This window comes from Mauremys reevesii, linkage group 10 (assembly GCF_016161935.1).
Source record: "Mauremys reevesii isolate NIE-2019 linkage group 10, ASM1616193v1, whole genome shotgun sequence".
Taxonomy (NCBI): domain Eukaryota; kingdom Metazoa; phylum Chordata; order Testudines; family Geoemydidae; genus Mauremys; species Mauremys reevesii.
Window position 1 is genome coordinate 77,358,273 of NC_052632.1, and position 15,715 is coordinate 77,373,987.

At 46.5% G+C, this 15,715-nt stretch overlaps 1 protein-coding gene across 4 annotated transcripts in view; it reads left to right on the plus strand.

The window, feature by feature from the left end:
* Positions 1–895: 895 nt before the first annotated feature.
* Positions 896–15,715, plus strand: part of USP22 (ubiquitin specific peptidase 22) — a 172,104-nt gene continuing 157,284 nt past the window's right edge. Inside the window, exon 1 of one of the 4 annotated variants that reach the window (XM_039491142.1) lies at positions 896–1,135. In XM_039491142.1, coding sequence (XP_039347076.1) covers positions 1,010–1,135 — 126 coding nt within the window. In that variant the 5' untranslated portion in view covers positions 896–1,009. The remainder of the gene's footprint in view (positions 1,136–15,715) is intronic. The other 3 variants (XM_039491143.1, XM_039491146.1, XM_039491144.1) reach the window with 3 other exon arrangements.

Below are 15,715 nucleotides of genomic sequence, written 5' to 3' on the forward strand. Positions count from 1 at the left end.
CAGGAAATCACTGGGGTAACAGAGAAGCTGCAGGGATAAGCGGATATGACAGCAGCTCTGCCCCGCAACGCAGCCTGATGCTGTGGGCGGCTCCACCCCGACACTCCTTTCAGCCAATCCCTTTAGACCTCTGCCTCGCCACGGGAGTCCTGCGGCCAATCCGGCAGCGCTGATTGCAACACTGGCCCCGTCTTGGTCTCCTCATTGGTGTATTTACGTTGTCCATCATCTTGTCAGTGCCCGCCTTCTCCCGCGGGGTCATGTTGGATAGGGCGACGCGCCAATGAGACGCCGGAGGAGGCGAAACTCAGGCCTGGAGTGACAGGCGTCCGACCAACGGTCGCGCTCCTTCGCCAGGCGCCCGCCCCAATGGTGGCGGGGCAGAGGGGCAGGCCAACACCGCCCCCTGCCCCTTCCCTGTTGGTCGGTCCCACTCCGGGCCTGGCGGGCTAGGTTGAGTTCGCAGCTCGGGCCATTAGGCGCTGCGGGGGGAGGGGGGACGATTTAAAGAGACAGACGCGGTTGGCGGCCGGCTGGGGAAGCGGCGGCGGACGAGCCCCCTCCCCCTCGCGGCAGCACCTCCGCCGCCAGGGTCTCCCCGAGCCCCACCGCCTCCCAGCGGCCTCCATGAGTTAGCGGCAGCGGCGTCCACTCTGGGGGCGGCAGCGGCGGCCGCCGCCGCCTCCTCCTCGCCACTGCCAGCCCCATCTTTGTGCGCTGCCGCCCGGCCGCCGCGCTTTGTTCGGAGCCGGGGGGAGCCCGGCCCTCGGGGCGAGCCGCTCCCCGCGCCCCGCTGCAGCTCGCGGGGGCGGGGGAGGCCGCGCCGCGCCGCCGGAGCCAGCCGCGGGCGGCGTGAGGGGGCCGGCGCCGGCGCCCCGGAGCCTGGGAGCGAGCGAGCGCGCGAGCGGCGGCCCCGTCCCGTGTCCGTGCGGCTGCGAGGGGGAAGGGGCCGGCTCGCTGCCCGCCGGCCCGGCCCGTCTGCGGGCGGATTGATGAGGGGGGGTCGGACATGAGTCCGCCGGCCGCCGGGTGCTGCCATGTGACCGGCTTCAAGGTGGAGAACTGGAAGCAGAACCTGCGGGCGATCTACCAGTGCTTCGTGTGGAGCGGCTCGGCCGAGACCAGGAAGCGCAAGGTACCGGGGCTGGGGGGGAGCGGCGCGCGTCCCTCCGCCTCAGCCCGCGGGAGGGGGGGTGGCAGGGCCACACCCCGCTCCGCTCAACCCAGCGGGCCCCGGGCCCCGATCCCGGGGGGGGGCTCCACCCCTGCCTGCTCCCCCCCCCAAGGGGCCCGCCTTGGTCTCCCATGCGGCGGGAGGGGGGTGTCTCCGGTCTCCTATAGCGGGGAGGGGGCTGCCGCGCCGCGGGGCGAAGGGACAGTCGGGGTCTTGCGGGCAGGGGGAAGCGCCGTTCAGCCCCCCACTGAGCACGGAAGGGGAAGCAGGGGATCCCCTCAAACACCTGCCCTGGGCGGAGGGGCTGGGCTGGTAGAGGAGGCTGCCGTAAGGGCTTTCCTCTCCCATCCAGGGGTGGGAGGCTGGGCCACGCGCCGCCGCCGCCTCCTCCCAGGTGCTGGGGGGAGTGAGGGTTTCCCGGAATCAGGCAACTGCATTGCTTGTCTGCGGGGGAGGGAGAGCTCCCAGGGCAGATGGGCATGGCCGGCCTGCAGCCGGGCTCTGGGCTCTGGGAGGCAGCCTCCTGCAGTGAATAGGCTGCTTCCGATCAGGGTCTTGTACAGTAAGTGACAGGCTGGGATAAGGAAGCTGAAAGGGAGAAGTGGATCTTCACCCACTGGTAAATTATTAAATGTAGCTACTGCATAGGCACTTAAGCAGATAGAGTCTAGCGTTTGGGAAGCATGGGATACAGAGACTGAGGCTTGTCCTGCATCTAATTTATGGAGCAGTGGGAAAGGAGAGAGGAGCTTGCAAATCACGCTCGCACGTAATGTGTACTTAGAAAAGGCTTAAAGACACAATGACTGGAAATGCGTCTGCAGATTTGTATGTCTGTGGAATGACTTTTTTATGATAACAGAATCAGGAGATGATTCCTAGTTTGGTGTGAGGAAAAAGTGTGTGTGTGTGTGGGGGGGGAGAATTGAATCAGTATTTTATACACAGCAAGAGTGAAGATACTTTGCTCTTGCACATGTATAGAGAATGTACTGCAAAAATAGCATAATGAATATATTGGAGAAGACTGATGGAAACATTTGTGTAAATCAAGTCAATTACTACTTAACTGATATTTTAAAAATCGGTTATGTACACACATATGTTTCTGGAAGATTGATCTGTTAACTGTTCGTAGATTCTCTTCCTCAGAGTAAACTAGTTCTTACTCAAAGTGACTTTGCAGATTTCTTTCAGTGATCACGTTAATGACTGAAAAGGAGACTGCAACAACAACTCAAGGAGTAAAGCTTGTTCTTCAAGGCAGCAAAGATAGGGCCTAATATTGAAGCAATCAATTACCTGTCTTGTGATCATAACTTATTTTCATTTGATTATTCAAATCACTCATAAAAATAGAGAGAATGAAAGACAACATTCAGAAATTAGATATATTAAAAAGGCTTATAAAAGGACAGTACAACTTGTGTCCTGTCTAGCTTATAAGATTTTTTTTTCAAAAGGGACAGCAAATGGGACACTTAACCACACTTATATATTTAGTAAAAATATTTAGTCATCTGATGTTCAAGCAGTATTAAATCTAGCTACAGGCATATTTGAATATTTATGCTCCTCTTGTCACTGAATGTACCCTAATGCTTTAGTAACAAACTTTTTTGTACCCTGCAATAATTTTGTGTTAAAGGGAGGAAAATAGGCCAAAACATGTTATATGGGTATAATGGCTTAAATGAAAACATACATTCATGATAGTTATGTCTAGTATATCGTGAAAGACAAAAAGCAAATGTGAGGTAGAAAGACTGACCAATATCAGATAGTGAGTCTTACTGCTAGAGTGAAAAATTTGTTTTGATTAACATGAATACTTCCTCTTCACATAGCTTAATTATTGTTGAAAATCATTTCTAATTTTGAATGAGTATTCTAGCAATTGGAAAATAATTCCATATTCGTCTGTGGTATGTTGCTATGAATGTGGCATAGCTTTGATGTTAAGAATGTGCCCCTCCATGGATGGTCATAAGAACCTACCATGAAAACTGTCTTGCACAGTTGGTTATCCAGTGATAATCAGTCTGTCATTCTTTAGATTTCTCGGACACTATCTTTACTTTTTGAGTGTTGAGTCTTAAAAATCCAGATAGCAGTAGAAACTACAGGGGGTAGAAACTGTCCATTTCTGCTGCTTTACTAGGTTACTTATACTGTGTGCTGCATTATGTTTTAAAAGACCATTTCAACACTGCTTGCCTTTTGCTTCCAGTCTTTACTCTTATTTCTTTTACAAATATGCTTATATGGTCTTAAACTCTTAATCCAATACACTCTACATTTACAGAATATTAAGTAGAACAGCTAGAATTTTAGAGGTAGCTTTCTAAAGAATCTGAGTATATTTCCTGGTTATGTTTTTAATCAGAAACAAGCAATGGCTATAGCTTGTTATAACTGATCAGTCTTGGTGTAGGGCCCCTTGTCTACAGACTCCTCAAATATTTTTGTGGCTTTTGTCTACACTAGGGTTTTTTAGCCACTAGCATAACTGATGCATTTGCACCAGTGCAAATCACTAGCATAGACAGGGTACGTTGGTGTAAGATTACTCTGGGGCAGATGAATTGGTGCAAATCACAGTTTACACCAGTGTACCATTTCTGAGTTAGTGGTTTGCACTGGTGCAAACGAATCAGTTTAGCTATGCTGGAGGCAAAACTCCACTGGAGAGCAGACCTGGCTGTCAGGGGTTTGAAGAATGCAAATAAAAGGTGGGGAGAAAATCCAAAGAAAAATGAGTCTTTTTGTGAAGCTGTGGTGAAGTGTGATTGAACATGTGAACTAGGTCTTTACACTTGTCTTCAATCAGGATCTTAATGAGGAATGAGAGAGGATTCTGTGTTTGTATATGCTTGCGTCCTGGATATCTGCATTGGTAATTCTTGACTAAACGGGGGTATGATGATCGCTGTCCAGTAGTAATTTAAGATGTCTTGAAAATCAGACTTGAGCTAGGGTTCTGTGGATGAAAAAACAGCAGATTAGTTTCTGTTGAAAGGCATACAAGCTTCTGTCAAACCATTGTTAGATAGTTCATAAACAAATATGTGGCCAAGTTACTTCACTGACAGGGATAGTGGGTGAAATCCTGGCCCTGTTGAAGTCAGTGGGGCCTGGATTTTCACCCAATATATTTAGACCTGAAAAAGACCATATTTATAATTAAATGGGACTCTACATAGGTCCTTTAAAAGGACATGATCTGTTATCGGCTCCCCAAATCTAACTTTGTGTTAGTGGATGAAAAACAAAATAACTGACTAGAAACAAATGTGAACAGACCAATCCATTTTTTGTCCAGTCTCAAATACATAAAAGTGAAATGCCTAAATGATGAAACATAAGTTTAAACTTCAGTAATGTTTCTTGGAGCTTTAAATTCAGTGTCTATGGGGGAGGCAAACACTTAAAGCCCTGCCTGAAGCTTTAGCTTCGGGTAAGCAAATCTTTCTGCAGTGCTGAGAATCCATCTTGAGTGGGGGTTGGATTTTTGCCCCCAGTCAGTTCATCATAATCATATGCTTGGATGTTTGTGGTTTGAGCAGTTAGTGTGCTAAGCAGGGGCCTTCTGAACGTAAGGAACAGCTGGACCCCAGCTCTGGATGGGCAGGGCTGCTGGACTTTGCAGGTAAATATCCTATACTCCCCACCCCCCAATCCTGCAAGGCTTGGTGTGGACTACCTCTGTTCTTTAGGGAAATACCGTATAATAAAAATTAAGCTTGTAGCTGTTTGCTTGGCCACAGTCATGTTGTACGTAGGTTCCTATTTGTACTCTAATGTATGATTGTTTCACACTTATGCTGATCAGTCAAAGCATAACTAGCAGTCAGGGGCCAGGCACTGTTGTTGACACATACGTCCCACCTGGGAAAGGTTTCCAGGCCCTGTATCTCTAATCCAGATAATTTCTCTTTAATCTCTCACAGAGTATTAACTCCTGTGTATTTAAGACTGCAGTGACTTTTTTCTCTCTCTAAGGTTATGGTTAGGGAATGAACCAATTATTGCGCGTGTACTGGGAGATAAAAGCTGTATGTTCTCAGCAGTAGATACTTCAGTTCACAATTCAACTCAGTTTCTATTAAATCCTTGTTCTTTGAGTGGCCTCTGCACATTCCAACTCATCGCATGCTCCATCAACGTAGTTCTGAGGATGGAGTGTTGAGTAGCACACTCACTGCTCCTCATTTCACCGTTCCTGAACACTTTGAGAGAGAGGCACAATGGGAATGGGTGTTAGAGCCACCTCAGTTCTTTCTAGATGCAGCAGCAGATGGACCAGGAACCTCTCTGAAGACTCAGCTCCATGGAAGTTTCAGGATTATTGTAAGAAATTCTATCTTATTTTCTTAAACATGAATAAACTTTTTTTTTAATTACAGTAGTTCTTAGGGACCAACCAAGAATGGCGCATCGTTGTGCTAGGCATTGTACAAACAGAGTAGTAAATGGAAGAACTTACAATCTAGATGGACATAGACACAGTGTGGGGGAAGGGGTATAACTAAGGCTAAGATTTTGTCATGGATATTTTTAGTAAAAGTCAGGGACAGGCCACAGGCTTCCATGAATTTTTCTACATTGCCCGTGACCTGTCCATGACTTTTACTAAAAACATCCATGATAAAATGGGAAGGGGCTGGGCAGCTGCATGGTGACTGGGGGCTCAGATCTGTGGGGTGGTCCCCCTGCCTTGCTGCAGGGTACCCCTGCCACCCATGGTGGCTCAGTGCTTGGGGGCCCACTGCCTCAGACAGCGGGGGTAACTCAACTCCCTGTCACTGTGGGAGGTGGTGGGACCCTGCAGCTCCCAAACGCTGGGGCTGAAGTCATGGCGGTCTTTGGAAGTCACGGATTCTCTGACTTCTGCGACCTCCATGACAAAATTGTAGCCTTAGGTATAACATAGTGAACAACGTGATGGACACAAACATCATGTGAGTGCCATGATTTTGGGGGGTAAGTTTCCTTAAGAAGGGATAAACTAACTGGAGAGAGATTGGAATGTATGTGAGGAGGACAGGGTAGGTATGGAATGAAGAGACAGGGAAGGGGAAGATTGGAGCAATCAGTGCTGGGCAGAAAAAGTCCAGTCAACTGTAGAAAGCTCTCTGAATGTCTAAAAATCTCTGGTTTGACTGCTTCTGCTGACTGGAGTATCTGGGGCTGGCTTCCTCTCTGCAGGTTTCCACCCAAGGCTGCGTGGTGGAGGCAGGACAGGTAGTAGTGCCTCCAGAGTGTGTGTGTGTGTGTCCCTGTACAGTTCTGAATTCTAGGGGGGAGTGGCCCCAGCTGGGCCCCATTTTACCTCCCTCATCCCAGTGCAGCAGTCCCTTCTCCTCCTGCTCCTGCTGACTGGTTCCTCTGCAGTTCCTTCCTCCAAGCCCCCCCAAGGTTGCACCTCAGTGCAGGTTTACAGATGCTATGGCTGATACGAAGGCAAAGAGGCCAGGATTCAAGGTAGGTGTCCTGCTATATTTCCTGGATTGGATGCCCATATGAGGCATCTAGCTTGCTTTGGGAAAGGACTCTCTCTCCTTTGCAGTGTGGAGTATGTGGTACTTTCTCCGCAAGAGCTCATAAAGAGCATCAGAACTGGCTCCAAGCCTTACTGCTTCAGGAGGCCAAAGCTTCAGTTCTGTAACCAGTGGATCCATGAGTCAGACTGTGGCTAGGATTGGACCCTTGCTCCTCAAGGAATAAAAAACACAAGATCTCTCTCAAATTTCCATCCTCTGTTCCTGGAGTGAATGCAAAACCTCTGGTACTGAGGGTTCCTGAGCCATCAGATCCTAGTTCCAGATACAGTGGGTCCCTACAGGTATCTGCCTCTGTTAGCAGAGCCAATCCTAATGGGAGCATCCTTTGGGATCAGACTCATCCCATTCCAAGTAAGAGTATGGTACAAAATACTGCTCCTATTAGCAGGGCCAAGCACAGTTCTGGGTTTCTGTCCTATCCCTTGAAGTCAGTTCCAAAGATACCCTTGGAACCTAGGCCAAAGGTTAAGCCACAGGGCAAATACTTAAAGAAGGGTCATTCCCCTAATGTAACAAGCAAAATGGCTCTGGGTGTTGGTTCTGACACACAGTGTCATTGGTATCTATAACAATATTTGTCCAGGTACGTCGCTCGCAGAGATGGAGGTGATGCAGATCTATACATCCCATGGTCAGAGTGTTAAAGGGAATAAAAGAAAAGCCTCAGGGCCACTTACTGCTCTAGCTTCTTCAAGGGTGGAAAGACACAAGATCATGGAGCAGATTCAGATTTCCCCAGACCTTTTACTCTGTCTCCTTAGAACTCCTACAGGCTCACCAGGAAGTTTGTTTTCCCTTTTTCTGTTTTAGGAATGCCAAAGCCACTAGCTTTCCCCTACTTATTGCCTCAGATCTGAGATTAGATCTACAATCTGGTATTAAATCTAATGGTGACAAGTTAATTTAGAACCTCTGTTCCCATCGCTGTAGAAAGTGGGAACTAGAGCAAGCACTACACAGATACTACACACTGTTCATATAAACAGACAATAACCTCACTTTATTCGGTACGAAGGTAAGGAACCTGGCATATTTGTCAACTGCCCTCCCTTGGCCAGATGGCCTTATTGTCCCGTGTCTAGATGTTATGTGGACATAGATCCCTGTAAGGATGAGTTTGTTCAATCCCCTCCTAGAAGTCGGGGTAAGCCTCATACACTGGATACAGTGCTCCCAGATCGGTCTACATCACCAGGGTATAAAGATTTGTCCCAGAGAAGCACTTGTAGGAAGAACTTATGGGAGCAATTGAATACCAGGACACAGATCTGGAGCCTGATGGTCCAAGGTTTTCTAATATAGGAGTTGCAACAGCATCTTCCTTTTCTGAAGATACCATTCATTTTAAAGTGGAAGCTGTTTTGACTACCATTTCATGAACGATCCTATCTATGTCAGGAGATATCTAATCTGGTGTTTAATAGTCTGGGGTTCTCTTCTAACAGCAAGATCACTGTATGATCTCTGTTTTCAACAACTCTTCTAAACCAGCCAAGTCTAACCAGGCCATTTTAAAGAAGATATGACAAGCTTTAACAGTTACATATGAGGGATTTCCCCCGCACACCCACTTTCAACTCTCTGGTGGTTGCTGCAGTTCAGAGGACAAAAGGAGGCTAAGTACATTTTGCACAGTCTGACAGAGGGCAAAGGTGTGGACACTTTGAGCGAAGAATCTCCTCTGCCTCCCTAGACATTAGCATTTCAAAATTATCAGGTTGTAATGTCTAGGTATTAGTATCATCTCTAGGAGAAAATGGCTTTATTTAAGGACCTGTCTAAAGAGCAAAGGAAACTGGCTAGAGCCTTAGTAGCAGAAGGACAACTAGTAGATAAACACTAAGAACGTCATTTGATTTATCAAATACTGCAACAAGAACAGAAGCTTCAGCCATCACTAAGATGACATGCATGGCTTAGCGTCTGGTCTTCCTCCTGAAACTAGAGCAGATATGAAGGTGATAGTTTAAGGGCAAGGGTGGATGAAATCCTAGAGAAGATGGGCGCTAGATCAACAGGTAAATTGCTAGGAATTTATCAACCATCAAGGAGACGGTTCATGCTTATGGTGTGTCAATATCAACACCAGCAATCTCCTGCTCAGCTGCAGCAGAGGAGAAAGAGCTTGAATCTCTGTGCAAAGGACAGACAGACCACGTTCTCATCTTCTGCTCAAACCTTAGACCACAAGTTTGACATGAGACTTAAGCCATTTATCTCCCCGCAGGTAGGGATCGATTTTTTTTTTTCTCTTACAACAACTGGAGTACCACCATCACAAACAAATGGATCCTAGAAACAGTACAGAGAGTTTATTCCATACAACCTGACACCACCCATTTCCCCTCCCTATTCAGAGACCCCTCTCATGAGAACCTCCTAAGAACAGAGCTTTGCCCACTCTGGAAAGCGGGAGCCATAGGGGAAGTTCCAAGGGGATTCTATTCTAGATACTGTACTTGGATTATAAAGAAGAATGGAGGCTTTGATACCATCTTAGACCCAAGAAAGTGAAACTTTCAGAAAGTTCACATTTCCTCCCTCTCCACGCAAGATTGGTTCATTTCTCTTGATTTACAGGATATGTATTTCCAGATAGCTATCAGGCCTTCATATTGGAAATACTTCGGATTCTGTATGCGGGGGGGAGTTGGCAACCATTGTTATACAGGGTCCTTCCCTTCAGCCTTTCTGCTGCCCCATGGGTATTTACAAAGTGCCTAGTGGTGTTGTCCATGAAGCTAAAATGGCATGGGATATACATACCTTATTTAAATAACTGAATTGTGAAGGGATCCCCACAAAAAAGTCTGTCCAACGGTGACTTTCATGCTCCCTGTTTAAGAGCTGGGACTCAGAATACATTGAAAAAAGTCACTTCCTACATAAAGAATTCCCTCTTAGGCAATTCTGGACTCTCAAGCAGGAAGAGACTTCCTTCCAAAGGAACAATTTCTGAAAAGTATATCAAGTACACTGAGACATCAAGAGAACTTCAACCTGACAGTGTTCTTCCTGAGACTGAGGGGGCCTCGTGGCCTGAGCTACAGGTGCAACCTCCTGTGAGGTACTCAACATGAGAACTGTACAACATTGTGTAGCAAACATTATTTGACAAGGTCTTGAAATGAATTTTCCCAAGAGAAGGGCTCCTATCTGGGTTGTGGTCAAGAGCAGGAGAAGACGGTCCATTTTGGATACATTCATACTTGTCTGAGAATAGGTCTCCTTGGTGCCCTTTCCCTGTTTTCTCTCATCTAAAGAGTAATAAAGGTTAAAGCAAGGCAAAGCCTTTAATATACATTAAAGTAACTGACTGCGGTCTTGCCCATGCTGGGGCAATGGTTTCCTAGGGTGCCCAGATGTCCCGATTTTATAGGGACAATCCCGATATTTGGGGCCTTGTCTTTAAAGACACCTATTTCCCCTCTTCCCCCACATCCTGGTTTTTTTTTTTTTGTTTTTTTTTTTACCCACCCTTGCTGTCGAGTCACCCTAATGGTTTCCAGACCCCTCTCTTGCCTTTTGACCACAGAACTGCTGGATTTATCCCCTGGACTCTCATTCATTGCACTTAACAATATGAGCCATATGACAGAGATCTAAAGAGATCCTGTTCAGAAAGTGCAAGATGTCTTGATAAATTTCCAGGAAACAATCCACTTGCAAGTGCGGTCACCTCAAGTGGAAAAGATTTCAAGTCTGGGCGTCCAATAACATAGACCCAACTTCAACTCCACTCCAGTTATGGTGGGCAGTCATCACCAGAGTGCCCCCTCGTGCCAGGATGTGTGGTTGCAGGGGTTTTCACTCTAGTGCCACCGTATCCAGGTTCCCCAAAAGTCAGCTGCTTCTGTGGTTTCGCCCTCTGGCCAAGTTACGCTCCAGTCCATTCGCCTTTCAGGGTTAGCAGAAAAGTTCAAAAATAAGAAAACCCAAAGTCTAGTGTCCTCTAACACCGATCATTGGCCTCCATCTGGGACTTAGTTCTTGGCTCTTCCACTCCTGCTCGCTGTATTTCTACTCCTGGTCTGGGGAGGAGGTTGGGGAACCCAGGCCCTGCCTTCTCTTGTTTCCAGCTCAGGGATAGCTGCCTTCTTCAGACAAGAATTCCCTTCAGCCCTCCTCCTGGAGCTAAAAGCGTGGTTCAGACAGGTAGCTTGCTCCTTAGAGCAGGCATGCCCCCCCCGCTCTCTTCCTTGAAGCTGGAGCTGTGATTAAGGCCAGCTGTAGGGCCTTAGCCAGCTTCACCTTCAGATGGATCTTTTTTCTGCAGAGTTCAGCAGGCCAGCCTTCTGCTGATGTCTGCTCTGTGATGAGCGCATATGCTAGTTCCCTTCCCCTGGACAATTGGGACGTGCTTCAGGAAGGGGGAATCTTGCCATGCCCTGGCCACTTTGCAAGGCTTCTGATCTCGGACCCTTAAAGAGACAGTAATGGAGTTCCTCCCAAAAACTACTTATTCCTAGGATTGTTTCTTCTTTCCCAATCTTTCACAGGTCTTTGAAGATAAGACTGCCCCAGAATCTTAAAGTTATGATGCAGTGTCACATGACTGGAATGGGCTGATCTAGGCACCACTACCCTCAAGGGGACATACCACCCCATCACACCAGTCTGTACTTGAATACTTGCTTCACCTGTAGTGTTCTAATCTTTCAGCTGAGTCAGTTTAGCAGCCATATCAGCTTACTGCATAGTAACTGAAAATAGGACTTACAAAAGTCTAGTGAACATCTGTCCACCAGTCAAAGATCTAACTCCATCATGAAACTTTATTCCATTTAGGGAGCCGCTGCCTGTTTGCTGTTTCACCTGTTTGTTATGGCTATAACATCTGCCATAAGAGTAAGAGAACTGCAAGCACTGATGTCTGATGATCTTTCAGTTTTCCACAATGACAGAGTGGTTCTCCCTTGCTCCAAGGTGGTAATTGATACCTATCTCAATCCATTAATCTGCCAATAATCTTTCCCAAGACCCCATACTCATTGAGTCCAAATAAAACTTCACATGTTCGATGTAAGAAGGACTTTCGCTTTCTAACCTCTTGGGTTCTGTTTAGGTAGAAAGTCACCAAATCTTTTTATTTCATATACATTTAAATAACAAAAGACAGAAAATTACTTCAAACTATATGAATTGGATTATGTAGCAACACGTGCTTCAAATCAGCCTCTGTCCCTCTCCCACTAGGGGTTAGATAACTTTCCCCAAGAGCAAAGGTGGCCTCCTTGGCATGCCTCAAGCATATTTGGATTGTAGACATTTGCATATCTATTGCTTGGAGTTCTAGTCATACAATTTACAAAACAGTCCTAGCATCCTGACCAGATGCTTACTTTGGTAGAGCACTGTTCTGGTCACTGTTCAATTAGGACTCCACGTCCCACCTTCCTCAGATGACCGTACTATTTATCAAACTACCCCATGAATGGGAATGTGCAGAGGTTACTTGCCTGTAACTACAGTTCTTGGAGATGGACTTTGCACATTCACACTCCTCATTCACCTTCTCCTCCTCAAGTTCCATTTATAATCTGTGACTTTATGAGTAAGGCTATGTTTTAGTCACAGGTATTTTTAGTAAAAGTAGTGGATGGACGGTGGGTCATGGTGTGCATCCTGGGACCCGCGCTGGTACTGGGGTTGTGGGGGTTGGCGGTGCTCCTTATCTGGCTCCATGTCCTTGCAGCTCCTAGGCAGCAGGGGCCACGGCAGGGGCTCCTCCGCTGCTCCCGCCACAAGCGCTGGCTGCCATAGCTCCCATTGGCTGGGAACCACAGCCAATGGGTGTTGCGGGGGTGGGGTCTGCGGGCGCCACCAGTGCGCAGAGACCCCTCCACTACCTAGGAGCTGCAGGGGGGTCCCCCACCCCAGGTAAGTGCCCCCCTAGCCCAGAGCCCCCTCCCACGCACCCAAACTGCTGCAGGCAGCCCCTGGGCCAGCACCAGCTACTGCAGAGGTCACAAAGTCACGGAATCTGTGATCTCCATGACAGACTCGCAGCCTTACTTATGAGGCAGTGGAGGGACTGAGGCTGCTGGACCACTATGCCCCCTCACTACAGCCTGACAATCAGGAATGGTGAGGGGAGGGTCAAAAAGGGTGTGAGTGCACCAGTGGGCACAGCAGTGAGTTGTTCCACCATCAGAACTGTAGTGCCAATGCATCACGTTCACACTCACTCATGGGTAGAGTCCATCTTTAAGAGCTGTTACAGGTGAACAACCTTAATTTTTCAGTCACTCAAGGTATATGTCCAGGGAAGGAGTGGGGCAGAGGGATAAAACCTACAAAGTGATGAAGATGGTGGGTTTAGTTTTTCTTGCCCATGCCTATTTATTTTATTTCATATACTGTTGATCTTCCCAAACATTAAAATCCTTCTATTTACTTATGTCCCCTCTAGGCATCTTAATTTCTAAAATTGTAAAATTCCTTTCCTTTGTTAAAGCATACTTTTATGTATAACCTACCTGACATGCATTGAGTTGCCATCCCCTAGGTGTCCTCTTCCATGGTCGTTCTTTTATTTTAACTGAAGTGAAATAAGCATTCTGTCCGAGTGGGAGACTTCTAGATCTGTGAAGATGTGCCCCTAAAATGCCTTTCTCCTTGCCAGTTCTGGTGCGTCCCTGGGAGGAGTGTGTGTCCCATGTGGCGCGCTCTCTCTCTCTCTCTCTAAAGGGTGGGTTGCAGGTGCCTAAGACCATATCCTGGGTGGGTGGAGGTGGCAGAAGCCCAGACTTGCTCCCACTTATTGCTCCAGCAATTGATATACTTCGGTGGTTTAAATTACTATTTATTACAGTGGAGCCTGCCAATTACCACAAATTTCATTTCACTTATAACAAATGTAAATAATTCACCCTAAAACTGAAAATTGTCTGTATCAATAGTTTCAAGAGCTGTGGATGTGAATAGTAGTACCCTGATCTTGTATAACAGCATGATAATCCACATTAGACTCTGGAGAGAGAAATATACAATGGAACAGTTAACATTTCCTGCAATCTGATTTCCTTCCAATGCATTTCAATAGAGAGGAATCTCATTCTCCAGCGGTTCTGGTGCTGAGCCACATGCTACCATCACGTGACCCCTGGACTCATTCCCTTCACCTGGGAGGCAGGCTGCACCTGGCACAGGTGAGACTGAGCTGTAAGAGTCTTAGGATATGTCTGCACTGCAGTTAAACACCTGTGGCTGGCCTTTCAGCTGGCTTGGGCTTGTGGGACTCAGGCTATGGAGCTGTTTAATTGTGATATAGATGTTTGGGCTCGGGGTGGAGCCCAGTCTCTAGGACTCTGCAAGGGGGTAGGATCCCAGAGCGCAGCTCCAGCCCAGGCCCCAACATCACTGACATTAAATATCCTGTTAGCCTGAGGCAGCTGACATAGGCCAGCCACGGGTTTTCAGTTGCAGTGTAGACATACTCTCCCAATATGTCTACACTGTTCTAAAATCCAGGGTACTGAGTCTCAGAGCCAGAGTCTACAGATTTAGGCTCGTGTTATAGTACTAAAAACAGCCTTGAACGTACACAGCTGTTTTTAGTGCTATAGTGTGAACGTGGGTCTATAGACCCAAACTCTGAGACTCACTGCTGTGGGTTTGAAAACACAGTGTAGAGGTACCCTTAAAGGGACAGCTCACCTTGTGAGACACCCATAATATTTACAGACGTGGAATAGAATGTTGCAGAATAATGAACTTCTGATTTTATAAATTGTAAATGATATTTATGGAAAATGAGGTGAAGGCATCAATTCTGTGACATCAGTTTAGTTCTACAACCAAATATTGATGCTGTATACAGCTGTTCATTTGCATTCTGATTGGTTTAAAACACAGATTGTGCCTTATCCAACCCAGAGACCTGTTTGTTTAATAGCACAGACAAAGTGTACTTTGGTGCCGGAGAACCTTAAATTTGACTTATCAGCGAGTAACTGGCTATCAGGCAGTCTGATGTGACACATTCTTTACTGGATGCTATATGGGAAATATCCAGCATCTCTCTATGTAGAAAGACAAAGGAGGATGTACAACAGATTGCAAAAACAAATTGTTTACCACCTAGCATTTTTAATCTTTCCATTGTTAGTAATATCCTCTTAAAAAAAATTGTTTTTAAAGCTTCTTTCCTTACCCAGTCATCTCAGTTCTTTTCCCACTTGGCAGAGATTGATTTCTTCCCCTCCCACCTTCCCTGTGTTTAATGGAGCTTGAAATTAACATGACTCTTCTTGTCTACCTCCTTTTGTGTAGCATCATTGGTGATGTCAGCACATCTCTGGGAAGTATTTCCTTGGCGGTCTATAGTATTCGAAATGTGGCACATACTTTATAGTGTTAGAATGGCTTAATACTATGGTTTGTTGTGCTATTGAAAAACAGGTGATGGGCAAGGCGAAACTGGCAAAAGATAACAGATACAGTAGTAAGTCAGACATTTGCTCTTCACCCCCACCCCTTCAAAGAAATACAGATATGCTAGTGTAGGTATTAGGGCTAATGCAAATAATAATCATGATGATGTACTGTGCTCAATTTTGATGACACACCAACTAATCTTTATAAACCTGTGACATAAGTAACTTCATCTTATACTCAGTATGGCGCACTAACTTGCCGAATACCACACAGTGACTTGGTGCCGGAGCTTGGAAGAGGACTAGGAGTTCTTGGCTTCTAATTGCATGCTAGTCTAGTAGACTGTTACATTTGCACTCTGAAACTTTATGCACCCAACCCAGCTCTCCAGAATCTATAGGTATCACTTCTAAGTAGTGAGTCGTGATCTCCGTTTGGAAATAAAGATCATGGAGTGTGCTGTTGTTTTGTGTATTTGAATTATATATCTTCTTTTTGTATATATCATTCAGCCTAGTGTCGAATGTTGTAACTCTCAAGGAGATATGTTGAGCTGATCTGCCATCCATGTAAATGTAAAACCATAAAATTTCAAAAA